The sequence below is a fragment of the Anolis carolinensis genome, chromosome 5, assembly GCF_035594765.1.
Source record: "Anolis carolinensis isolate JA03-04 chromosome 5, rAnoCar3.1.pri, whole genome shotgun sequence".
Taxonomy (NCBI): domain Eukaryota; kingdom Metazoa; phylum Chordata; class Lepidosauria; order Squamata; family Dactyloidae; genus Anolis; species Anolis carolinensis.
The window spans coordinates 184,857,696-184,874,424 of NC_085845.1; the positions used below are offsets into that span (position 1 = coordinate 184,857,696).

Below are 16,729 nucleotides of genomic sequence, written 5' to 3' on the forward strand. Positions count from 1 at the left end.
AGTTCTTCTAAAAGATTAAATATGACTGCATGTATTTTATGGAGGCAAATCAAAGGTTTTTCACAACCACTTCTGAAAATGGCAAATTTCTGTTGGCTGTTTCCTCATGCCACGGCCATATAGTTTGATGCATTGACACCAGAACAGATGTTGGCTCTTTGGAAAATGCAACTCAGAACAAAGTAGGACTGAGATGACCTCTATGCTGAATGAAAACTCCTACCCCACCTCACAAACCTATGAGACAGAACTAAGGAATGGCTTGAACCCCAAGACAGAGTTTGTTTTATTAACTGCCTAGAAAATGGAAAAACTTCCCAGGAATGAATCATGGCAAGCTCTAACATTCCTATGCCAAGACACATCCATTACTCTACTTCAGCCCAGTTTCACAAATGTATTGTTAATTATACAATACACCAAGTTACTCAATTTTTCGAGAAAAAAAAAGAAAAAAAAGGCTTACAGTATTTAGGAACACATGATGAGCCTAACTGAAAAATATGGGATGTAAGACTTGCAAGTGACTTGTTTAGATTATCTGCCTATTCATTTTTGTTTGAGATGCACTGAAACCTCTTATCTTTATGACCCCACACATCAATTACAAACTCAATTTTATGTCATTCTGACTTCATACTGTGGTCCCTAATTCTAAACTGAAATAGCAATAGTATCACACAATCTTTGGATCAAAGCACCATTTAGAATCTTCGCCATTTTAAGCAGGTAATTTTTACAAATACATATACACAGCTGAAAAAATAAATGTACTTTTATTGTTATTATTGTGTGTGCGCGCATAACTGGACAGTTTTTAAAAAAACAGAACATTTATTAATGCCACAATATTACAAAATAATTTCCAAAATACCAAAAAATACAAAAGGTACTTATAAAAGAATACTCAACGGCCTAACAGTTTTTAGGGTATACAAGTCTGTAGTTAGCTAATATAGCTTATGGAAAGATGTGTACAATATATATAACTGAATGAGAATTCAAATGAAATCTGAACCCTCGAGGAAGTTTTGGTCAAAATGTTGGGTTTCCATATCCATTAACATTTTAACCAGAATACGAGTATTTAACAATAACCTTTGCATTCTTTCATTAGAAACAGCATACATAAATTCATATATCAAATAACAGAAGTTAAACACAATATAAAAGGCAGCTTTCTGATAAAGTCAGTGAACCAGATAAACTGGGTAGCAGCATTCATAATTCCCAATGCCTGCAATAAATACTGCAGAGGCTTGCCCACTTTATTCAACTACCACCCCAAAGAAGGCAACATGAAATTATTATATGCCCCTCAAAATATCCAGGGCAAGATTCCAGGCCAACATTCCTGGGTTATCTTTGGGATGGCAGTGCTTTCATCTTGATAAATTACAATGAAAAAACACCAAAAATGTTTATCATTTCAATATTGTGACATATTTGATGTGTTAAGAATTTAAAAAACAATTTAAATAGTGATGGAAACATATTAACAAAACCTCTAACATGTAGAAATATTCAATAACTTTATTTCAACAGTTTCCAATTTATCAGTTGCATTTTATTACATATGTAAAAGTTCTGATGGCTTTGGAGAAATAAGATGAGAGCATGTATCTTCCAGGAAACATGCTCAAAGTATTGCTGAAATTTACAGACATCTAATCCACAGGACTGCTATTCAAGCTTCTGCTTTTTTCCAGGTGCATTTTCCGATAGGTCTCATATGTTGTTTCTTTCAGAGGCATACCAAATGTTTCATTTCTTTCCAGTAATTTTATTGCAGTTTCAAGTGGGATTTCTTCATCAACTGTAAAAATAATTGCGATTTTTTTCCAGTTAAATATTTTTAAAGCAAAGATTTAGATAATTCAGCATAGGGTAAGAGCATAAGGGTCCCTCTCCACAAAACTGTAAGATTCCTGAAATAAATGTTGTCGCTGCTTTGTGAAATGATAACAATTATAGTACATTTCTGAGAGTTTAATCAAATTATGATTTGGATACAGACCCAAAATTAATAAGAACATCAGCCCTGGTCTTGTTTTACTCAACTGCTGAGTATGCCTGCCCTATTTGGCACAAGTCTGCCCATGGAAGCAGGTGAATAAAGCATTGAACGAAACATGCAGAATAATCACAAGACGTCTCAAATCTACACCTGTTGATAGTTGCTGATAACTGTGAGAGAAATAAGGTTGAACACGGTGAAAGCTATCCACTGCATAGCTACCAGCCTCCTCCCAGTAGATTCAAATCAAGGAAAAACTTCATGAGAACCACCACTCCACTTGATGTTCCCCCAGCAACAGCAAGGCCAACCCTCTGGGCAGCTAAACCAGGAAATCCCAGTTGGATAGCCCCCCACGAGGGTCTGCCACCAGGGGCAAATCAAGAACGGGCAACTTGGAAGTCCCTGAACAGATTCAGAAGCAGAGTGGGCAGATCAAAAGACAACCTGGCAAAATGGCATTACTCAAAAGAATCTTCCACCTTGTGTGACTGTGAAGCAGATCAGACAACTCCGCATCTATATGCTTGTCTGCAGTGTCCTGCCTCATGTACAGAGGAAGAATTATTTGAGGCTACAGACAATGCAATCGCGGTTGCCCGTTTTTGGTCAAAAGATATTTAGCAGCTTGTGCTCCTTCTATTTTTATCAGTTTTATACTAATTTATGCAATGCTTTTAATACGGAAATAAATACAGTATATACTCAAAGATAGAGTTTTCCAGCCCTTTTTGTGAGCTGAAAAGCCTCCCCCGACTTATAATCGGGTTAAGGTCAAGCCGGGTAGCTGAGCCTGGAGGTTGTTGCTTGCAATATGATATATTTATCTCTCATCTTACCCTCCCTTATCAGTGTTTACTTTTCCAAAGCCTCCCTTCGTTCTTAACCAAGGGAATGTTTTGAAAAGGGAAAGAAGTCTTGCAAGTCAGAAAGAATATATATATATATATATATATATATATATATATGTGTGTGTGTGTGTGTGTGTGTGTGTGTGTGTGTGTGTGTGTGTGTGTGTACCCATTAATCTTATAAAAGCATTTTCCCCTGCAAGCCTTTGCAATCCCTATGAACCTTTATATTTATATCTATCTACATTTTATATATGAATTTCCCCCTCATATGTTTGCAAGTCTTTGCAAATCCTATATACATATAGATATCTAGAGATTTCCATGTACCTGTATATCTGTATCTATATGTATACATTATTTTATACATGAATTTTTGCCTCACATGTTTGCAAGTCTTTGCAAGTCCTGTACAGATATAATTATATACGGAGAGATGTCTATATATATATATTAATATAGATATATAGGGGCTTGTAAATATTGCAGAGAAAATGCACACACATACGCACACACATAAAGATTTCTAGATAGATATAAACACAAATATGTAGGGCTTGCAAATATTGTAGGAGGAAAATGCACATATATAGAGAGGATTTGCAAACATTTCAGGGGAAAATGCATATGTGAAATTAGTATATATAATTATAGATCTATATCTAGCTCTGCATTGAATGTTTGCCTGTTACTATGTTGGAAGCTGGCCTGAGTCCCCATGGGAAGATAGGACAGGGTACAAATGAAGTTATTATTATTATTATTATTATTATTAAACTATTGTTAATACCATATTGTTTTTGTTGACTCTACTTTTCCACTTACAGAGGTAGTTTACTGTTTTTCTTTGAAATACGGTAAATATTCAAAAACCTTTAACCTACTGATGCCTCAAAATAATTTCATTGGGATCTATTTTCATTTTGAAATTTACCAGTAGCTGCTGCTTTTTCCACCCTCAGCTTATACTCGAGTCAATAAGTTTCCCTAGTTTTTTGTGGTAAAATTAGGTGCCTCGGCTTATATTAGGGTCGGCTTATACTCAAGTATATACGGTAAATCAAATTATGATGATAAAGGTTATAAAGGGAGATGGAAAGAGGAGGGCAGTATAAACTTAGTCTGCTATATTTAATTTCTCCAATACCTCATCAAGAGACCAAACTCAATCTGGAAATAAAATATTGTATCAGTGCCATTCATAATAAAGAGAAAGAAGTGTGATGAGATTCCTCACAATTATTAATAGTCCTGGCAAGAAATCAGTCAAGAAACAAAGTTACCTTGAGATTTATTTTCCTCTGTTTTTTTCCTTTTTGTGGGAGCACCCATTATCCAGTCTTCTCTTTTACTTTTGATAGCTGCAAGTAATAATTTAAAATATCTGTTGTTTAAAATGTTACCAATGTAGCAGTCAATTATTTTTGCAGTTCAAACTAATATGTTGGATATGCAAGCCTACAGAAACCCATTATTTTACATCCTTCTCTACAATTGATTACCCCAAGCTGTAAGTGTATAAAAAATAATATGGAAAAGCCACTTTTTTGTGTCAGGAGCAACTTGAGAAACTGCAAGTTGGTTCTGGTGTTAGGGAATTGGCCATTATTTTCTCACTATATGCTTCACAATTAGATCCTACATTACTGTTGAAACATTCAAGCATTTTTTTTTTAAAAACACAAGGCAGAACTCAAAGCTGGATATCTTTGAAAAAGTACCTTGGGTTTTGGTATATTACAACCAGACTTTCACTATGTTTGCCTAACTTTATTTTCCTTGTTTTAATAAACTAACATTTAGCATCCAAAGTAGGTACTTTGATACAATTGCCTTGAGTTCCAGGAAATCCAAGGAGTAATATTTTGACCGGCCAACATTTGAATCACAGCTTCACAAGTGGCCCATTCAGGAAAGGGAAACCCCGATACTATGAGTTGGGAAAAGAAAGCTTCCTAAATTTACTACATTCGAATTTGATCTATTCCTATATTTACATGACAGGCATATGAGAAGCTATCCACTTAAGTTGAAAGAGCTAATGTCCTCTTTATCACCGTGAAAATTGAGAGACTAACAAGCAGGATAACGAAAGGATTGACTCAGTTAAAAAATGAGGATTCAAGGGAAATTATGTTGATTATGGTTATTCACTTTATTTGAAACCCAACAATACTACTGACAAACCTAGGTCTGAGTCTCTTAATATTATTCTCAGATCATGTCTGACCTAGACATTATATAACAGGATAACTTGATCTTTTAGCTATCCTACTGTGGTAGGAATATGATCACATACCTGTGACTGGGGTTCTGCCTTTCTCAGGAGGGTTTTCTTCATCTAATGCTTGTTCTTCGGTGACTGGATTTCTAAACAGTATATCTGGACAGGTTTTGAATTGAATTGATAGTTTCTCTTCTTCAGGCTTTTGGGGAGATGAGCTGCTTTTGCTGTTATCTTTAGACGATCCTGAAAGACTACTTGATTTCACTTGCCAATCCGATTTGGAATGCCATGGTTCTAAGTTTGTTAGACAAATAGTTTTGTGCGTAGTCCGTTTAAATGCAACTCGGTTCAAGTAGGTTTTCTTTGGTTCCCTATGAAGAGATAGGGACAGTTTACCAGTTCTTCTACTAAAACAAGACATTTTATCGGAAAGAGATCTCTCAACCCTCTTGTCTCTTTTATTAGCATCTAACATTGCTTCTTTGCCTGGAGAAAACATCCTAGATGCTTTGAGGGGTCGCATCCTTTGTTTTTGTGGTGTCAGAGTTTTGTTGTTCTCTAAATGAGAACTTCTACATTTCCAAGCATTCTGTCTGTCTTTTGAATATGCATATTTTTCCAAATTTATCTTTTTCATTTTTGGTTTAGTGCACTCAGAATGGTTTTCAGTACTGTCAGAACGGTGAACAGTAGACTCAGAAGACGTTGGTTCTTTATAGTTTACTTTCTTGTATCCAAATTTTTTCTCCAAATCTATTATACATTTCTTTACATTTAAATGTTCTTGTGAATGTGAGGTAGACATACACTGGGGATTCTCGTGCTTCCTAAGATCAGAGCCAACACCATTTGCATTTGAATCATTTATGTCATCATTATGGTGGACTGCCAAAGCTTTACGCTTTCTTTCAATTGCCTTTTTTCTTTTCAGACTCTTAATGGGTCCCTTAATCATGTGCGTTTCACTAGAGTCCCACTTAATTTTATATCTTTCGCCGTTTGTTCTGTGTTTACTTATTATAGGTCTGTGTCGATCAGCATCTGTCTTTAATTTTACATCTAGTTTTTCATTTCTTTGTTTGCTAGAGGAATCAGATCTGCAGAGATTTCTGGCAATTACATCTGCCATGTTTGAAAGATGCTGTGCTTCAGCTGTAAATGAATTCCTTCCTGCGTCTACATGATCTCGCCTCACATCAATTTCAACTGCTTCCATTTCTGTCTTTAAGGGTTGAGAAGGTGCATCGTGCGACAACTCTTTCTCTAGGTGCGCATTAGTTTGCTCAGTTTTGAGTAAAGTTAGCTTTTCTGAGGATAGAAGTGGAGGAGCTGTTTGATCTCTGGTGTATGGCTTGTTTTCCTTTGCCTTTGTGTGTCCAGAAATCTTATTCAAGGTTCTGTCACTTTGCATTTCTGAAGAAACTTTCTTGGTAACAGTATCCAATGTAGAAGTTGGCAATTGATTGTTTAGTCTAAAGTCGACATTAAAATTCTCACTGGCTTCTGGCTTATCTTTCCCTGCAGTTTCAGACTCTGAAAGCAGATCCACTTTTTGCTTGGAAGCAGATTCTTTAGCTTGCATGCATGCACAAGGCTCCATTGCATATGATGAAGCTAACCAACCTTGTAAGCAACAATATGTCTGCTTTTTGCTTGTTAAAGTTGTTTCTGATGAGGTCACTCCAGTTTCAACATCTATAGCATTATCAGTTTTCAGGCTAACATTCTCTCTTGTCAGCTTATGTTCTGAATCTGTTTTGAGATCATTACTTTCAGAGTTTACTGATTTGTTAGAGAACTGCTGCTTGTCTTCAGGAAGTACTTCTTTCGACTGTTGAGAGTTCAGTATTATTTGAATTTGATCTATTGCGTCAGAGGAATCAGGAAATTTTTCTGAGCTCTGAACATTTCCAGAATCATTCAGTTTAGGCACAGAATCATTACTTCCAGTTTCATTCAGTGTCTTCGAATAGCAAAGTCCATAAGGAAATTCTTCTGCAAGTTCAGTCAGCTGATCACTTAGGAAAGTTACAGGGGCTTCCGTGTTGCTTCCAGATTCTGTGTTTTCTTCAGCCGTACCCTCTTTGCCAATGCCACCTATGTCATCTGCAACACTAGAACTGAGCTGGTCATATTTATTTTGACATAATTCCTGGGTATCACTGGCAAAATCTGAAATGTGAACATCAATACCAGATACATTTTGTTCAAACTTCTTTTCTTTTTTCTTGTCTTCCTCAGAATTTCTTTCATTCATTTCATTTGCAGTCTTGTAACTTTGATCCATCTCTAAAGCTGGTACTTGTTTTAATATTTCTTCAACAGCATTGTTTAAAGTGGATGGTGATGGCAACAAGGCATTTCTCTCTGTAACACTTATGCTTTTTTCAGATTCAGGTCCAGTTTCCAGAATAACAGACTGCTGATTGTTACACTGAAGATAAGGCAAGCAATCTTTCAAAGAAGTGGCATTTTCCATGCTAGATGTCAAAGGACTGGTATTAAAAATACTAGCGATCTGGGAATTGTAACATGCATCACCTTTCACCAGGCTGCACACACTTGATATCTGTAACACTGTGTCATTCTCTACAATTTCATCAATATCTCTTGCTTCTACCAAATCTGAAATAGCTTGAGATAGTACACATTTTTGAGAAACTTGGTTGTCAGGTGGCAAATAATCTCCTGAATCAAGTTCGGATTGTAGGCTTTTTAATTCTGGAGGCGAGTGACTATTTCTTACTTGACTTAGCTCAAAGCAGCAGTTATTCTGAGTTTCAGCTTTGATTATTCCATTGTCTTGTGTAGATATATTTGCTTTGTGACTTGTATCTAAATCTTTACGGTGTTTAATTGATTCAGATGATGAACAATTTGTGTCTTTTATCTCTTTAAGATTTTGAGATACTGGGCTATTATTTTGTACAGCAATTTGAACATAGTCTTTTGACAACATTAAAGGAGTAACAATAGCTACTTGAGGTTCAGCACCCTTTAGCAGGTTGGAATTTTCTATATCATGAGTCTTTCGAGCTATAGGAACAAAAGTCTGAGCTGTCCCATCTGACTGAAATGTAACTTGAGCTTGGTCATTCTGAATAAATTTATTGGTACAACTTTGCAAACTTTGTATGATTTTATAATCTTTTCCACCTTCTGTGGAAGACAAACCAATAGATTGTGTACTTTCACATAACTTTCCATTGAGAGATTCTGGAAGACTCTTCTTCCATAAAGCAAGACTTGTTTGGAGCTCCTCCATAGAACAAACACCTCTATTTTTTAAATAAGCTGCAGAAGTTGTGTGGTTCTCATTCTGGACAGTTCCTGCTCCTTGCACAACGGCAAATCTGTCAGAAAGAACAGAAGCTGAACTAGATGCATCAGAAATATGTTCACTCCCAATGTTAATATTTTTCACAGATTTTTGCATCAATGTAGGACATATGGATGGCATCTGATGGGATCCCTCAGTGTTCTCTTTTATTCCTTTGTTCATTGATAAAGATCCACACGAAGTAGTTGGACTTTGAACTAAACTCTGAAGCTTGCGATTAAAGTAATGATGAAGAGTGTCTATTGCATCTTTATTGATCTTAAAATGATGAAATGAATTATTTTTTTTCATGTGTGGTAAAGGATCTTGGGTAGGTTTCATTTCAGATAGATGGGATTTTGGATTAACAGGATTTTTAATATTGTATTCAGATTTATCACTACTGCCAGATGAGCTTCCATCAATGGCCAATTGTTTATTTTGATCTGTAGAGTCTTTTGCTAAGCAAGCACTAAGTATCATATTTTCATCAGCAGTACCTTCAAGTAAACTCCGTAAAACTGGTAATAAGTGAATATCTTTAATCTGACTAGAATCAGAGGAAGCAGGAGAAAATGACTGATTCTGAGTGGCATCAAGTGAAGAAAATTGTAGCACTGGATTGGCAACATGTGAAGGCTGATTCTGAGTAATATTACCAGGAGAAGATTGGTTAAGATTTTGGTTGTGAGCAGCAGCCTGCTCATTCTGTTCTGCAGACAGAAACATTTTGCATTTTCTATTATAAATTTCTCCAAGCTTTGATAAGGCATGTTGTATTTTCAGAATTTTTTTATAATCCACTTCTAGACTTTCTTTTGTTATTTTAGTTTTATTTTTAGAGCGGGTTTCAGAAATGTTTTCTAGATTGTTTAGATTCTTTGGTAGTTCCAAAGTTTGACTTGTCTGTTGTGTTAAGACTCCATCAGCACAACGTATTCCTGTTGCTTGCATGTTGTTTAATGGGTTCTCCCAGAAATCAACTGATAATTTTGATGATTCATTAGAAAGCTGATTTTCAGATCCTTGTTCATTTACATTATAGGCAGTGCTCCCTACTATATTTGTTTCTCTAGAGATTTGGCCCTTCTGGTTGTAATAAGCAGAATATGAAGTACCATTTAGATTTGGTATGGGACTGTGATAATTTTGCAGGTTTTCAGCAGACATATTTGCAGCTGGTTGTGGTAACGAAAGCTGTCCGTAGTTGGTTTGTATAGGCTGGACAGGATAGGCTGGTGGTGCTCGCAGGTTTTTATTGGTAACTTGATTAGGCACAGTACATAGTGAAACCTGAGTTGCATTTCTGTTGTGATTATAAGTAGATGCATTGTATGGTACATGATTTATATGTTCAGAAGCATACTGCTGTGACTGTACAGTTCCTGTCATGTTTGAATTCTGGCCATTTATTTGATTAGGATTATTTTGGCCAACAGGGAGAACAACACAAGAAAAGTTCTGTTGAGGATGTAAATAATGGCTGGGTGAAGAATTAAGAGGTACTGCAGCACCCATTTTAGAGAAAGTTCCATTCACGTAATAATGAACTGCTGCCGGGCTTTTTGGTGATGAATTATTTTTGCAAACTTGCTGATATCCTGGAGTTCTTACAGAATTAGAAAAAATTTGTTGGGATTGATTTCCCATTACTTTATAGGGATTCATTCTTTTTTGAGGTATATTTTGTACAGAATTTCCAGTATTACCATGTAATACAGTTCCCAACACAAATGAATTCTGAATGATGCCAGTTGTCATCTGGCCAAATGACAAAGATGGTTTAGCAACTATTGGTCGTTTAGGATGGAATGGCTGTAAGGCACTGGTAGCTCCAGTACTGTGCAAAGGCAGCGTTTTTGCAGTCATAGTATTAGATGGACTATTTAAGGTTTGGTTATTTCCAGGATAAACACAAAGATTCTGAGTAGGTGCATGGTCTTGAGAAAAGCCACGTGTTGCAGAAAATTGCTGTTCCAAATGTGGTCCCTGGAGTTCAAAGTTCTTGGTCTGTAAGCTAGAGTCAGATGAACTCATGTTCCGGTCCATCATGCTGTTAAGTTCTTATATTTTCAGAAATCTAAAAGAAAAAGACAAATAGTATTACTGTAGGCAGAAAGGTAGGCCCTTACACATCAATAGATACCGTATATACTCAAAGATAAGCCGAGTTTTTCAGCCCTTATTTATGAGCTGAAAAAGCATCCCCCGGCTTATAATCAGTTCAAGGCCGGCAAACAGAGCCTGCAGGCTATTGCTTGCAATATGTGATCTATTTCTCTCTTCTCCTCCCTTATCAGTGTGTTTACTTTTGCAAAGCCTCCTTCACTCTTAATCAAGGGAATGTTTTGAAAAGAGTGACACCCTCGCAAGTCAGGAAGAAGAAAAATATATATTCATTAATCTTATGAAAGCATTTTGCCCTGAAATATTTGTTAAACTCTCTTACAGATATATAGGCATTAACCCCTTGCAAGATTTTGCAATCTCTATGTACCTTTATATGTGTATCTATCTATATACATTAATTTTATATATGAATTTCCCCTCATATGTTTGCAGCTCTTTGCAAATCCTTTATACATATAGATCCATGTACCTGTGTATCTGTAGCCATACATATACATTATTTTTATATATGAATTTACCCTCATATATTTGCAAGTCTCTGCAAATATCTATATAAAGAGATGTCTGGATAGATATGAATATATTCTTACCTACCTATATATAGGGCTTGGAAATATTACAGGGGGGGGGAAATGAACACACAAATATATGTAGGCATGTCTATATATATATATGGCTTGCAAATATTGTAGGGGAAATGCACACACACACAGAGGGATTTGCAAACGTTTCAGGGGAAATGCATATGCGAAATTAGTATCTATAATTATAGATCTGTATATAGCTCTGCATTGTTTATATAAGCATTGAATTTTGCCTGTTACTATGTTGGAAGCCGGCCTGAGTCCCCATGGGGAGATAGGGTGGGATCCAAATGAAGTTGTTGTTGTTATTATTATTATTATTATTATTATTATTATTATTATTATTATTATTAGGTTATTGTTGATACCATATTGTTTTTGTTGCCCCTACTTTTCCACTTATAGAACTAGTTTATTGCTTTTCTTTGAAATACGGTAAATATTCAATGCCTTGATTAATGAAATTTTACCCTTAACTGCTGCATTTCCCACCCTCGGCTTATACTTGAGTCAATAAGCTATCCCAGTTTTTTGTGATAAAATTAGGTGCCTCTGCTTATATTCGGGTTGGCTTATACTCGAGTATATACAGTAAAAGCTGTTATTTGATTTACTTGCTTAAAAGGAGCTACTTCAGAGCATTCTGCTGTCCTAAGAAGTTTAAAATTGAGTAACAATGCAAATTAACATATTTCGTACAACAGACAATGGGAGTGGGACACACACCCACTCCTTAGAGATACCTGCAGAAACCTTCAGGCCGGGGTGGGGGAGGGGTCTTTTGTTTGGCTGGCCCTCTGCTGCCAATATTAAATATGTGAGGTACTTCCAACTTATTGTGTAGTGGTAGAGTCCTTTTTGTTTATTTATCTCGTCAAAAATGTAACAGTCAAAAGGAGGTCAGGAATAGTCGCGTAGCTGGCCACGCAACTATTCCACCGAAGAAATAAATGACTGTTTAATCCTTCTTCCACCTTTTGTGACTTCTTGAATTATATTCAGGATACTGAGAAAGAGTCTTTATTTAAAGAGAAACAGTAACTTAGTTTATTTATAGTGTTCTTGTAGTAGCAAAAGCATAATGGTTACAAAGGTATAATTGCTTAGTAGTTAAGAAACGTTTCAGTACGGCTTTCCTTCAATCTTTTTTTTCATAAAAAGGACTGCTATATTACTACGTAGAAACAGATTTTCGATTATCTTTAACTTATTTTTCTAATTACTTCTCCAACTACCTTTCATTAACATCCTCCCTGACTCTTACTTACTAACAAACTATCATGACCCTCCAGCTAACTCCCTCACTTCCTAACTGACTTCAACTCCCATAGAATGTTCAGTTGGGTTTTTTCTCTTTTTTTTTCTTTAACTGTCATCCTTGACTCTCATTTTTCAAATCTTGGCACCCGCTCATTTGCATATGACCAATCAGGTCACTCTATGCAAAATAGCTCCTTTCCTAGTGCTGCTGCTCCGTGTGAGACCCCCTGGTCTGGGGTCTCATAACGATTCGTGGCAGGAGGCAGTAAATGATGAGAGTCCAGTCTCTGAGGTAAAGCAAATCTCATTTTTATTTCTACCCTGCTGTGTAGAGGACGGATAGTCAGGAACAACTCTGTGCTCCTTTCAAAAGGCTGCCGCCCTGACTCGATTTAAACTGGGTAGTTATACACCCTTTAACAAATAACTTAAATCACGAGTTCAGCAATGATTACATTTCCATATTAGATCATAAGTCTAGTTTCTATATTATTTTTACTTATGCTTATTTCTGCACTTTTGCAAAATGACAGGAAAAGGGAAGTAGGTAAAGATGCATCTGGACAGACTATCCTGCTGACAGTTTTTTTACTTGCTGACCCTTAGACTTCTTTCCCTTACCAAACAATCTTGCTAATCTTCTCTCTATCGTTCCAATTTTAGTATGTGTGCTGCCGAAGCGAGCACTGCTGCCGAAGGGAGCACCCTCACCAAACAATCTTAAGCATTACACCTTCTTTCCAGTCTTACCACAAAGCAGATGTTCTGCTGAATAACAGGAAACAACAGTTTCCTCTATTTCTCTCCTCGGCCCTGAAAGACAAAGATCCGAGGGGCTTTGTTGAGTTTCAGGCGATAGCTATTTAATCACCTTATTTCTTGACTTTTTAATCAATAGCCTCCTTCACCTGAGAACCATGACTGCTCACATGCCAGCCCTATAAGGTAGGTTAAGTCCCAACATCAACAAACATATTTAAAATCTACATTATAACTAGGCATTCTGTTACAGGGAATCGTAAGTATGTAAGCCAACTAACTACGGGTTGCCTTGATTGCTTAGAGATCAGTTTCAACCTCTATTTCATGTTGTACTAAAGCTCCAGTCTATAAGCCTGGAATCCCCAAATTTCCTCATTAAAAAGACCCCCAAGTCTACTCTTCTAGACAGCTTTCTAGATTAAGCATTACAATCACCCTCAAAGTTAACTATTTCAGTGGAATAATTCTGTAGTATGAATGGGTCAGTAAAACCAAGTGAATTACAATAGTGATTACAAAATACAAAAAAGTCACTCAGAACTGAGATAAAAATGTTTGTGCTGCTACCAAGAAAGCCATTAATTGATAACATTATCCATTTGATCAGCTAATTTACTAAAATAAAAAAGCCAGCTGAAATCAGACTAATAATGTAGGTGAAATATAAAAACAAACCTCTCCCCAGTCCAAGTAATGTCCATCTTTAAAATTCTTCACATTATGGCACATGATTACAGACTGTTTGACAAATGATACGGTATTTCTTTTAGTAAATGTTTAAGACTGCAGTAATGAGCTCTGGTAGACTCCAGATTTCCATACAGTCCCTCGGCCTGATTCTACATGCAACTGTAATAATAAAAATGGAAAATTCTTTTCCCAGCTCAATTTAATAACAATAAGCGAGTTATCAAAAGCCTTAACTGTGGTTAACTGTAACCATGCTTAGTCAAAACAAAATGTCAAACAACAGATTATGGATATGGAAACTCCCCAAACCTTCCTTTGGAATGCAGTAGAGAGAGCATATGACCCAAAAGCTTTTTAAAAGGGTTTCTGTATTGTACTCAAATCAAGAAGTGCAATTATGTAATGGAATCCTCAAAAAATCAATTATCTCCCATAAAGTTCTCATCTATTGTGGACATACCAGAGTGTTTTGCCACAGGACATTTTTGATGGGCATTTTCTCTGGACTATGTACAGTTGTCAAACAAAACAACTACCAGAATGAATGTATAATTGCACTTTGTTCTGAAAGGGGTGATTTGGGAGTCCCCCAATCACTTGAAAATACCGGGCTCTTGCCAAGCTGCTATGAGAACCACTCGGAGTCCAAAGGGTTGAGGACAAACACCTTTATTGTAGCTACAGACAGACAATAGCCTCACGCTGCAGTGAAGCGAGCAAAGATTGTCTGCCCCGAGCAAATCTGCCTGGGGTCATATATATACCCTACTTGTTTATCACATTTTAGTTCCTTGGAAAAACCACCAGCACGGCCTGCGGTGGGCTGCACATCCTGACCTGTAAACAACTCCAGGATGTAGCTCACCACAAACCGTCACAAGTGGAGCAAAAGTACATGGATTGCATACATTTCTCAGAATCGGCTTCACCACAAGCTTAACCACAACTGATTCTTGCTAAACATACAGGACACATGCTATTTTGTAACAAGACAGCAAGTTGCAAATTTTAAGATCATTTCTGAAGGAGAGACTAATTAATGATTTCAAACAGACAGGCATCCAACATGGAGTCACTCTGGTTCAGTGACCCCTTCAGTTCTTCAAAGATATCAGGTAAGGCAAATAGAAAGAACAAATATGGTTATGTAATATTTGTAAATAAATTACTTATTGTGTCACCCTAGCCCTGAGGCACATGTCCACGCAGCACCACACCTGAGGCCAATAGTCCAATAATAAAGTGTTTTAACTAAAAACATGACAAAAGAGAAAAAAAGAAGAATTATCTAAACTTGCTGATCTTCAGGTGGTTGATAAAATTCAAAACTTAGGTCTAACAATAACAGGTAAAAATTCTCAATTAATGAAAAACAACTACGAACAAAAATGGAAGGAAGTCAAAAAGGATCTGGACAACTGGAAACATCTAAAGTTATCTCTCCTTGGCAGAATTTCAGTTATTAAAATGTCACACCCTGGTCAACAGAGCACTAAGAACCGAACACAGAGGCCAATAACTATCTAATATATTTATTAAGGGAATATATAAAATAATAAAAAACAAGTAGAGAATATAGTCCAGAAGTAGACCTATCAGATAAGGTCAAGTATAAACCAGAAATGTTTTGTCCAATAAATGATATTAGAGTCCAAAGTAGAATCCAACAAACCGAAACACACACTATTGCCAAGCAATAGTGTGGGGAAATGTCCAGGGTCTTTCAAGGTCCAAGGTAAATCCACAACAAGGTTGGAAACAAAACTTGATTCTAGGAACAAGGTCCGTGACTAGGAACAAGGCAAGGCAATTCTTGAATACTTGGATAGGCAAAGCAAGGAAACTGGAATTGCGGACTTCGCGAAGTCCACACTAGGTTAGAAACACGAAATCACTCCTGAAGCTGCTCTGTTGACTCCGCACGGAACCTACTGTGCCAGGCACATTTAACTAGGTCTCGTTTTCCTGCAAAGCAGGTGTCCAGCGTTCTCTTTCCCTAGGGAACAGGAAACGAAACACAGCTCTCTCCAGATGTGAGACTCCCTAGATTTTCCCAGGGGAACATGGCTAATCAGTGTCTTGTTTAGCTGCAAGTCTCAAACTCCTCCGAACCTGCTCCTTCTCTCCCCTGCCCGCAGCATAGGACTGTCTCCTAACAAAAGGGGGTGAGAACTGCTCAAGGTCTGTTTTAATGGGTTCTTGGGCAAAAACATCAACATCAGGCATCTGGAAAAACTCCGACTCTTGCTGAGCCGGCGAAAATCCCATGTTTTCATCTTCATCAGCCACGGTGGCACTGGGACTACAAGGCCCATGGGGCATTACATAAAATGAATGTTTTACCCAAACTGCTATTTCTATTCCAGTCCCTCCTGATTATAAGCAACTTAAACATTTTTAACATTTGGCATAAAGACATCTCAAAATTTATTTGGCAAAACAAAAAACCTAGGATTAAAAGGACAAATTTAACAGACGGAAAAAAGGGGCGGTTTTGGCTTACCAGATTTACGATTTTATTATAAAGCTGTGTGCCTAAGTTGGATCAGAGAATGGGCGACTCTAAAAAGATGAAGGATCCTAACCCTGGAGGGATTTGATCTTCGGAAGGGGTGGCACGCTTATATATGGTACGATAAGTCAAAGGTAGAAAGAAATTTTTCCAACCACTTTATCAGAGCCGGCCTGATAAAAATTTGGGACAGGTACAAACTTAAATTTTATACACAAACCCCTTTGTGGGTATCACCCTTGGAAGCCTTCCAAAGGAAAGAATTGGGATGGCGAACATGGCCTACTTATGAGGATTTATTAATCAAACAAAAAGGGAAATTTGATTTAAAAGAGGAAAAAGACATTAAACTCATGTTTCCGAAATGTTCTTGGTTC

General features: G+C 36.9%; 1 protein-coding gene across 2 annotated transcripts in view; it reads right to left on the minus strand.

The window, feature by feature from the left end:
- Positions 1-757: 757 nt before the first annotated feature.
- resf1 (retroelement silencing factor 1) overlaps positions 758-16,729 on the minus strand; it is a 31,104-nt gene continuing 15,132 nt past the window's right edge. For both annotated transcript variants that reach the window (XM_008110401.3, XM_008110402.3), the window contains exons 3-5: positions 5,168-10,494; positions 4,152-4,229; positions 758-1,816 (exon numbers count right to left, since the gene is read on the minus strand). In XM_008110401.3, coding sequence (XP_008108608.2) covers positions 1,668-1,816; positions 4,152-4,229; positions 5,168-10,466 — 5,526 coding nt within the window. In that variant the 5' untranslated portion in view covers positions 10,467-10,494 and the 3' untranslated portion in view covers positions 758-1,667. The remainder of the gene's footprint in view (positions 1,817-4,151; positions 4,230-5,167; positions 10,495-16,729) is intronic.